At 35.3% G+C, this 10,984-nt stretch overlaps 1 protein-coding gene across 6 annotated transcripts in view; it reads left to right on the top strand.

Moving 5' to 3' along the window:
* Nucleotides 1-10,984, top strand: part of pals2b (protein associated with LIN7 2, MAGUK p55 family member b) — a 28,522-nt gene that overhangs the window by 3,611 nt on the left and 13,927 nt on the right. For 2 of the 6 annotated variants that reach the window (XM_016563576.1, XM_016563577.1), the window contains exons 2-3: nucleotides 5,871-5,947; nucleotides 6,054-6,087. In XM_016563576.1, the coding sequence (XP_016419062.1) occupies nucleotides 6,078-6,087 (10 nt within the window). In that variant the 5' untranslated portion in view covers nucleotides 5,871-5,947; nucleotides 6,054-6,077. Of the gene's footprint in view, nucleotides 1-5,870; nucleotides 5,948-6,053; nucleotides 6,102-8,658; nucleotides 9,757-10,984 lie in introns of those variants that run through there. The other 4 variants (XM_016563575.1, XM_016563574.1, XM_016563579.1 and 1 more) reach the window with 3 other exon arrangements.

Raw genomic sequence — 10,984 nt, 5'->3', positions numbered from 1 at the left:
AGCCTACTGCATAACCACTGGATTATGGAATGATAATGATTTTTAATATTATTTTTATTTTATTAATATATTTATTAATAGTAATAATAACCACTATCACATATCTTGTTTACAATATTTCTTATTTAAATTCAAGTGAGCGTTATAAGTGTTTGTCTTTATATCTTTCAAAGAGCTTGGTGCACTATTTGCTCTTGTTTTGTTAATTGTAAAAAACATTCCGGTGGGAAAACATTCATCGTTTTATCCTTTACATGTACTTTGTAGACGGTCCCTAGCTGGCTTAAGCACTAGCTCGGCGCTGCTAGAGACTTTATGCGTTTCAACATATAGAGGGCGATTAAAACAAATAAACTGCGATGTGTGTTCAGTTCTACGTTTTAATGCTTTTCAGATAAGCCATTTTGTATACAATTATACTCATCCACTAAGAATTTATTGAAGTTTTTCGCGGCTTAATATCTGTCTAATATCAAACGTCGAACCAACTTTATATCGGTAGGACAGGGTGGGTGTCCTTGCGCATTTTAGCTTCAGTCGGCCTCAGTTGTGTTGTTTTAAAGGCGGCTGTCAATTGAAAACCGTTCTACTGTGAAAAAAGGCTAAATATTGCAGTCTGATAACTCGTTTTATTCATAATTGCGCAGTGTCATACTCCCACTCGAACCCTGAACATCTGCTTGTGTAAACATTTCCTGAGAAGTAACCGGGGAATCCCTCTACGTCATTACGCAGAAGACGTGGGGTACCAAATGGGCGTGGCTTCAATTAGCTGTCAATATCAGGAAACCCTAAAGCGCAGTGTTGCCAATTTAGCAATTTTGTAGCTAGATTTAGCGACTTCCCCACCCCTTTTGAGACTTTTTTCAAAAGTTTAGGGACAAATATAGCAACTTCTTGGACAAACCTTATCTATGTTCTCCTCTTGCCCACTGATCTATATTCATCTTTATATAGATCAGTGAATTTGCCATTATGATGTCATCTATTGACATTTAGCTACCAGTTTTAGCTACTTTCAATTAAAAGCAGTTGGCAACGCTGCTAAAGCAATTATTTTCACCCCTCCACATTTTTTTATTCATTATTCCCACCCTTAACATACAGTGTCTTAGGCAAATTCATACATTTTTACCTAATGTGGGGGAAGTCGTGGCCTAATGGTTAGAGAGTTGGACTCGTAACCCAAGGTTGCGGGTTCGAGTCTCGTACCGGCAGGGATTGTAGTGGGGGGGAGTGAATGTACAGCACTCTCTCCCACCTTCAATACCACGACTGAGGTACCCTTGAGCAACTGCTCCCCAGGCGCCGCAGCAAAAAATGGCTGCCCACTGCTCCGGGTGTGTGTTCACGGTGTGTGTGTGTTCACTGCTGTGTGTGTGCACTTTGGATGGGTTAAATGCAGAGCACTAATTCAGAGTATGGGTCACCATACTTGGCCACATGTCATGTCACGTCACTAATGAAATACTTCTTAATTTTCTTATTTCTTCTTATTTTGTCTTGTCAATTAATTGTCTTTATTGCTCATAGTAGAATTTTGTCTTTTTTGGCATTTTATTTTTGCTACATAAATTATCTCAAAGCCTCAGTGTTGATCAATATTGCACAATTAATGTAATTTGTAGGCTATTTTATAAATGTATAATTTATAAATTAACCCCTACTTCTACAAATAAAAATAAGTTCCCTTTAAACAGGTTTTATCTAAAAATGAAAAATCACAGACATACACTCCTAGTCAAAAGTATTTGAAAAGTAAGATTTTTAATGTTTTTAAAGAATTCTCTTCTGTTCACCAAGCCTGCATTTATTTGATCCAAAATACAGCAAAAGCAGACAGTAATATTGTGAAATATTTTTAGTATTTAAAATAGCTGCTTTCTATTTGAATATATTTTAAAATGTAATTTATTCCTGAGGCTGTGACCAAAGCTAAATTTTCAGCATCATTCTTCAATGTCACATGATTCTTCAGAAATCATTCTAATATGCTGATTTGCTGTTCAAGAATTTTTTTTTTATTGTTATTATCAATATTTAAAACAGTTAACAAATGTTTTTTTTTCAGGATTCTTTAATGATTAGAAAAATCCAAAGATCAGCATTTATCTGAAATAAAAAGCTTTTGTAACATTATACACTAAAAGTTTGGAGTCAGTATAATTTTTTATACTGGGGGGGGGATACTTTTTTAAAATAAAGTATTCAATTATAGAAATTAATACTTTAATTTAGCAAGGATGCTTTAAATTGATCAAAAGTGATGATAAAGACATTTATAATGTTACAAAAGATTTCTATTTCAGATAAATGCTGTTCTTCTGAACGTTCTATTCATCAAAGAAACCTGAAAAAATTCTTCTCAGCTGTTTTCAACGTAATAACACTAAATTATTTTGAGCAGCAAATCAGAATATTAGAATGATTTCTGAAGCATCATGTGACTGGAGTAATGATACAAAAAATTCAGCTTTGCAATCACAGGAATAAATTACATTTTAAAATATTATTTTAAATAGTAAAAATATTTCAAAATGTTACTGTTTTTCCTGTACTTTGGATCAAATAAATGCAGGCTTGGTAAGCAGAAGATACTTTTTTTTATGTTTAAAAAACTTTTGACTGGTATCAAATCTGCCAACAAGTGCAATCAAAACATCTGACATTTGCTTCATTATTTACATTTTCATAACTCTTCAACAAATCTCTAGTGAGTTTTTGTCTCCCTCACAATTCTTTACTTAGTATGCTGTTCAGTTTTGCATTATATTTTTTTACTTTAACTTTGCCCTCAACCCGACAGAAAAATTGTCCAAAAACATGAAGCATAAATAACACAAATGATAATGGTAGCTATTTTTCCTTTTTAATAGAATGATCTTATACTTAACATGATGAGAATTGTTGTTGTTGCTTTTCGTTATTTGTTTTGCTGTAACACTTGGCACAATCAGCGTAATCCTCTTATTTGCAGGGCACTTCATCATGCAAACTGACCTACATTTTCATGCGAGGGGGGTTTGCAGGGGTATGTGCCATACCCTTTGTTGAGACTGAGAGACGAGTGTGTGTGCGCTCCATCACTAATTATCAAACATTTCTTGAGATGTCAGCTGCATAGCACAGGCTGTGGGAAGGACATTAGGCTGTTGGCAAATCCAGGTTTCCAGCCAGCCACTCTTTATGAGACTAGATAGACTAGTAAATTAATGTCTATGGATGCATATCTTTGTTATTTTAGAAAACTCTGAAATTATAATATATTTTGTTATGTGTTTTATGATTAGGTCTTAGACTAAGACTCTTAGTCTTTTCGTGCACCTGTTTTAATGCTCTGAATATTTCCAGGATATGTTTTTTCTTTAAAAGCTGGCATAATTTTGGCCTTTTTATAGTAACATGTTCATGTAAAGAAAGTTTCCAGTAATGGCACAGAGATTCACTGAAGCTTGCAGAATTACACAGTCCCTCGAGAATCCATCTTTTTTCAACATGTATGTTGGGCACCTATTTTTATCTGTATTGTAATATGCATAGCACACTCTCCAGCTTTTTCACTTGAAATGAAGATGCCTATGAACGCTCTTTGTCTTCTGACTTGTGTGGACGTCCCATTTGTCCAACTCATCGGTCCTGAAAATAGACTGTTAAAGGAATAGTTCACCCAAATATGAAAATTTGCAGGAAAAGTACTCATTCTGAGTCCATGCAAGATGTAGATGAGCTTATTTCTTCATCTGAACAGAATTGGAGAAATTTTAGCATGACATGACTTGCTCACCAATGGATCCTTTGCAGTGAATGGGTGCCGAATGCAATGTGTTTATGCTGTTTAAGGTTAAAAAAACACATTATTTTCCACATACTGTACATTATTGTTTCTCCTCTATGCCCCGCCTTTCTGAAACGCGTCGATTTTTACAAAGCTCATCGGTCTGAAAAGCGAGGTGTGCTCTGACACGCCGAATACCTCAAGCGTGTGACGGAAATGTTACGCCCTTACCATACTGTGATGCCCTGTCCGGCCGGAGCGAAGAGACAAAAACATTAAAACCCATTATAAGCGAGGCATTTGTTGCATCCAGTGGGGACATAATTACGGATTATAATGACGTATACTGTCTTTTTACTCGGTGCGTTGCATCGCGCCACGTAAACATTAAACCATGTCTGCATTTGTGATCGGAGAAATGACAAACAACAAGTGCTACTTTACTCTGCTCAAAACTCGCGTTTGAATCGTCAGTGGTAAATTCTCTATATAAAAAAACTTACTTGCAGTCTATGAGTTAGAACAGCCGGTATTGTGGTCTACTCTACCAGGATCAGGAAACAGTCCTCCATAAAATGTGCTGCACACATCTGAATATTTGGGTTGAACTGTTCTGGAACAGTGTTGTAAATACAACTTAACCACTGATTTCTAGTCGTGTCCTCTTTTGGAAGGCCAAACAAAGTAGTTTCCTTTCACAACGAAACACACAGCTTCACACACGGCAGACTTGAGTGAGCGGAGGCCGGCGGGCTTGAGTAAGCGGAGGCTGGCAGGCTTGAGAACGGCGCGGCCAGTGGGCTTGCGGCAACCACATGTGATGACCCCGGGCTGGACTCCGCTTCGTCCACGGTGAAAGCCGATCCGGTGATCCACAGCGCGAAGTTGATGTATTTCCTCAGCGACCAGCACGGATCAGCTCCAGGCATGACGAAGCGGATATCGTCCTCTTTTGGAAGGCCAAACAAAGTAGTTTCGCTTTCACAATGAAACACACAGCGCCTTCTCGACATGGCGGCGGCAACAATACTATATATAGCGAGAATAAAAGTTATGCCTTCTTTCTTTGGGTGAACATTTGGGCGGCATTATGCAAATCTTCCCACATCGTGACGTAGACATGTGGAGGCGTGTTAGAACGAGCCGTTTTAGGTAGGCGTGGTTGACTCTTAACTTTTATAAAGAATATCTCTTTGGATTTGAGACTTTAGTCTTTGCAACTTTACAGATCTTCTTTATGCACCAAGAGCTTGTAACACTTCAAAGAGAAAGGAAAAATTGAAATTGCATCATATGACCCCTTTAACATCTTGTAATTGGGAAAATTGATCATTAAAAGCATTTTAACCTCAAATAGTCACTTCTGGCCAAAATATGTGTCTATAATCCATAATAAGTCCATCCCCTGTTGTCCTCTTGCATCAAAATCTAACAACATTTTTGTTTAGAACTGTTAAGGACTGTTTTTACTTGTAAATGGTGCTCAATCTCTGCATATTCCTCTCCTGATTCAGACAACAAACTCATATGCCTACATTTTGGAGTATTCCGCAAATATTCATTTTTGGTTGAACTATTCCTTTAAGAATCACATTTCATGGTTGTTCACACTTGTTTTTGAAGTGGATCAAAACCGTTCATCAGAGTTGTCCTAAAACCTAAAACCAAAATGTGTTCTTGTCTTAGGACAACTTTGATGAACTTTTTTGATCCACTTCAAATGTTGACTACTGTAATTCAAGAATGCATAAGTTTATTTATGTGTGTCGTATTCAAACAATATGAATGTCACATCATTATGTATGTCAGATGGCAAATAAAATGCTAATAAATCATCATCATCATGTATTGCTTTTATAAAGAATATTTTTTTTACGTTTGTGACATGAAGAGATGAATGAAGCAGAAGTGGTGTGGATTTTGCTTAACACAACAAACCAGCCAACTGCCTCCTGACCTCAAATCACAGTTCACACAATGACCCGCTGTGTCAGGATCAGTGCTGTGACAGTCTCCATCCCGACCCAAGAGGAGAACTGTGTGTGTGTGTGTGTGTTTGCTCGAGCAGTGTTAAATGGTCCTTCTCTCTCTGTAGATTTGGCACTTGGCTGGAGCAGTGGATGAGAAGTTTGTAGCAGATCGGGGAGGGATTGGGAACAGCATCGGCCACAAGTGAGTTGTGTGTAATTGTGATCAAAGGAGCGTGTGTGTGTGTTCATCGATCCAATGTTATTTGAAAGGATATGAACTATTAGTGAGTGTGACATTGTCTTCACAGCTGGAATCTCATTGATCGGCAGCCATGATCACAGGTAGAGATGGTGAAGTGAGCAGGAGAGAGATTGAGTGCACTTATCTGGCCTGCAACTTTCTATAAGAGTACTGTTTGAAAGCGAGTCGTTAAACTGCTGTAAAATAGCATGTCATTAGTAAATAAGGTCACCTATATAAATAGTTGTAGGGATCTGAGAGATAAATAAGATTTAAAGTGATGTAAAACAGTTTCATTTCTCAGCATATTCAAGTTTTGTTTTTTAAATTGTTGAATATCGTGCATAATAATTGATAGTATGTTCATTAGAAGTTGCAGACATGCAAATGACTGACATTTTAAAGGGTCAAATTGTAATATCAGCAGTTTTATTTTAGTATCGAGATACTACTATAGTTTTTATTAATTGTATTTATTTGAATTAATTTTTATTTTTATATTTTTTGTTTTCATTGTAATTTTAGTACAAAAATAATTTTGGGGTTTTTGATTATTTTATTATCATTTTTGTTTATTTGTTTTCTTTTTAAATATGTCTATAGTTTTTTTAAATTTTTATTTCAGTTTTAGTTTAGTATTTTAATGTCAAGTTAAACTAAATAGAAATGAGAAATCTTTCATTGACAACTACTTGAAATAAAATACATGAATTTTTACTTTTATATATACAGTATATATTTTTTATTTTAATATGTATTTTTATTTCAAGTAACACAAATGGATTTCATTAATTTTATTTAACTATAATAATCATAAATATCCCTGCTTTTTTGGGAAGGTTTACAATGTATTGTAACTCCATTATTTGTTGGTCAGATAAGTCCTCATAGTCTCTCTCCACACATAAGCCTACTAAAATATATTTAATATTATGTTAATGTTAACTAAATATACTTACAGTTGTTGGGAAATCCTTTGGGTTTTATTAAGTTGGTTTTTTAATTACGTCTATGGGACATTGTAGACATAAAATGCTGCTAAGGGTAAATTCTGCAGTTGCTACAGGCTTATATTAGTACTTCAAAATTGCAAAGGCTCTCTATTATGTGTAGCTTGGAGTTAGCCTGCAAGCTAATACCTTACAAAGATAATGGGCTTTTTCTGCGACTGCAGATTGTACCTGAAAGCCGATGATGATTTGCATGTTCATGGGCTGTCAGAGGTAATTTGTTAACTCAGTGTCCCCTGATTTACTTCTTTGGAATCATTTTCTCATATTTATGTTTGGAAATGAGTGCTAAATTAATCCACCACCATGGTTGTATTGAGATTAAAATCCGACTCAGATTTACTGAAGGCAATGCTGTGAGAGGGGGGAGGAGGAAAGGGAGACTTGGGGGAAGGGCGCTGGATTAGGGACAGATCGTGTCCTCTTACGGCACAGCTGTTGCAAGCGAGTGACTATCATTGCTGGAGGCCTCTACAAACTGACCTCAGATCAGACTAGGCTACTGTCTCAGTATTAAACCGAGAAAGGTTTATTTTAGACCAGCCATTTGGATGAGCTATGACTATGACTTCTGAATATGTCTTTTTCCAAATTGGCACAGTTTGGCCATGCTATGCTATTTTGAATATAGTTGTATATACAGTTTATTTATTATTATTGTTGTACAATTTATTATTGTATTATTATACAATTTATTTATTATTATTATTGTTTTGCCTATTTAAAAACATTTTTTTTATTATTTCTTACTTTTCAATTATAATTGTTTGGAAAATAATCTAAATTCTATTAGTTTAGTTTTTCATAATTTAGGAACTGAATGTCCAGTTTTAAAGGGTTAGTTCACCCAAAAATGAGAATTCTGTCATTAATTACTCCCCCTCATGTCGTTCCAAACCCATAAGACCTTTGTTCTTCTTGGGAACACAAATTAAGATACTCTTGATGAAATCTAAGAGCTTTCTGACTCTGCATAGACAGCAGACAACAGACCATGTTAAAGGCCCAGAAAGACAGTAAGGAAATCGCTAAAATAGTCCATGTGACACGAGTGGTTCAACCATAATTTTATGAAGCTACGAGAATATTTTTTTGTGTGCAAAGAAAACAAAAATAACAACTTTATTCAACAATTTCTTCTCTTACGATTACAAACAGTATTCTCGTAGCTTCATAAAATCAAGGCTGAACCACTGATGTCACATGGACGATGTCCTTACTACCTTTCTGGGCCATAAACGTGTTTACAGTATATATATATATATATATATATATATAAACACACACACATACATTTTTTTATCGGAAATGTAGAAATATGTACATTGCTTTTCAAAAATTTGAGGTCAGTAAGGTATTTCTTAAGAAATTAATATTTATTTGTTTGTTAAAAATAAATATTTATTTATTAATTCATTCATTATAATTATATATTTATTTTTAGCAAGGAATGTTGCTGTTTTTACTGTAATTTTTAAACAAATGAATGAAGCCTAGGTAAGAGATTTCATTAAAAACATTAACAAATCTTAAAAGACCCCTAAACTTTTACAGTAGTGTATTTTTATACATTTCCGATAGCTAAATATTTAAATCGAAGCTTTAATAATTAGTGCCAGTGGTTATGTGCAAAGAAACCAAGTTGACTCGTTCCTAAAATATGCATGATGTTTGAAAATTGTATGAATCCAGAATTAGGTGGTTATTGCTTGCTTAATCAGGTTGATTGGAATACTTGGTTCACTATGATGGTCATGAAATGAAACTAAATGAACTAAAGATCATAATGTGTCATCGCTTTCAGAGTAAAACTATGTGAGCTGCTGTTAATACATCCAGCAAGCTAATGCATTTGACCCCAGCTAACATTATCAGCACTAAAACACTACAGCCTACCAGCTAATTCAGTCCAAGCATTAAACATTATACAATCGATACATGCATTCAAAGCTTTTGACTGTTGGCAGAATAACTGTGGCCTGCTCAAAACGTGACAGTAAATATGAACCTCCTTCAGATACAGATCATTTGGTCTCGTGTTGAAGATTTTTTCACTGTGAAAGCCCAGACACGACAGCATGGACTTGCAGTATGTTTATGAGCAGGATTGGGACAAAGAGAGTGAGACTTCCAGAAAAATCAGCGGGAGACATGTTGAATGAGGGTGGGTGAATCTCAGGTTGGCCCCTCAGTCCCCTGGTTTGAGAGCTTATATAAGAACACTTATGTAAGATCCAGTGGGGGGCTTAACTGGGCGATGGGCTGTCTCTGATGTGAGGGGGTGGAGTCTGAAGCAGCAGGAGGGGATTGTGGGATTAGATGTTTAGAGGGAGGGCTGTATGTGTGTTTTTAAGTGAAGCGCTAGTAAGAGGATCTGTGTATGTGTATGTATGTGTATGTGTGTCTCCACATCTGTGTTTGGTCGGTGTCTGGAATACTCTCTCTACATTCTTTGTCTGGATGTTTCTCGTCCTCTTTTTCTGTCTTTCTTTTTTCACTCTTCTACCTCCTGCCGCTTTTTTATAGAGTCAGGGTAGAGAGTTGTCTAGGTTTTTATTTGATCAGTCTCTTTGCTTTCAATGGCAAGTCAGCATTTTTCTTGCGGTTCGGTAGAGCAGAGGTCAGATTTGACCGCAGGAATGATTCTCACTGTGGGCGAAACGTTCTCAAACGGAGCAGGTTCTGACTCGGATGCCGGGGGCATTGGAGAAACTGGGGAGGGGGCGTCTGAACTTGTTGAAAGCGCAGACACTTCTGGAGGTTAGAGATCTAATTGTTTTTTCATATCCTCTGTAATTATATGTTCAGATGTGAATGGCATTTCATGGCTCTTAGAGGAGGGGTGTGAAATACTTTAACCAAACCAAAAGAGAACATGAGTGGGTTGCCAGGTTGTGTGCCGACCAGAGCAGAGAACGTCGCTTGTAGCAATGGTTTGACAGATGTGTTGTATATTTGTTCCATTTATGTATTTATATATTGTATTAATGGAAATCCATGCAGAGTTTGAGGGTGAGAGAGGATCTCTTGCAGAACTTGAGAGAAAAATGTAATGTATAAATTACATATGATTCAATCAACACAGAAACATTCATTTGTTGTCTAATAGTGAACAGATATTTTTTAGGTGGTGAAATGCAATTAAACAAAAATCACAGACAAACGAACACTCTAAATACAAGGGAAACTACTGCTGCCTCAAATTAGTTACCTGCACATTTAGTGTTCTCGTATTTGATGGACTGTTTCTTTTTTTGCTGAATTCACTAAATTGCTAGTTAATGAACCTAAATCAGTAAATTTTTAAATATTATTATTATTTTTTTATCAGCCAATCCTTCATGGGCCACAGTTTGAGAATCTGACTTATTAGAAATATTGCTTTTTTCAGTTTTTTTTTTCTTCAAACTTCCCTCATTCATTGGAAAAAAATATTCAGTTGATGAATTTATTTAATACACGAGTTTCACAATTTGAGTTGAATTACTGAAATAAATGAACTTTTCCACGACATTCTAATTTATTGAGATGCACCTGTATATTGTAACACAAGATTTCCATTTTGAATAAATGCTTAAAAAAAATTTTTTGTTTATTTTATATTCATAAAAGAATCCTGAAAAAAGTATCACAGGTTCCAAAAATATTTTTTTAAAGGATATTAAAATAGTATAAAAAATACAGAAAAAACTGTTATTTTGTGAAATATTATTGCAATTTAAAATAACAGTTTCTATTTTAATATACTTTAAAATAAAATTTATTCCTGTGATAGCAAAGCTGAATTTTCAGCATCATTACTCCAGTCTTCAGAGTCACATGATCCTTCAGAAATCATTCTAATATGCTGATTTATTATCAATGTTGGAAACAGTTGTGCTGCTTAATGTTTTTTGGAACCTGTGATACTTTTTACAGGATTCTTTTATGAATATAAATACAAAATAAAAAAACAGCATTTATTCAAAATGGAAATCTTGTGTTACAA

The sequence above is a fragment of the Sinocyclocheilus rhinocerous genome, unplaced genomic scaffold (genome assembly GCF_001515625.1).
Source record: "Sinocyclocheilus rhinocerous isolate Xijiao unplaced genomic scaffold, SAMN03320098_v1.1 scaffold499, whole genome shotgun sequence".
Taxonomy (NCBI): Eukaryota; Metazoa; Chordata; class Actinopteri; order Cypriniformes; family Cyprinidae; genus Sinocyclocheilus; species Sinocyclocheilus rhinocerous.
The sequence above is the reverse complement of the archived record's forward strand: the minus strand, read 5'-3'. Positions and strand labels throughout refer to the sequence as shown.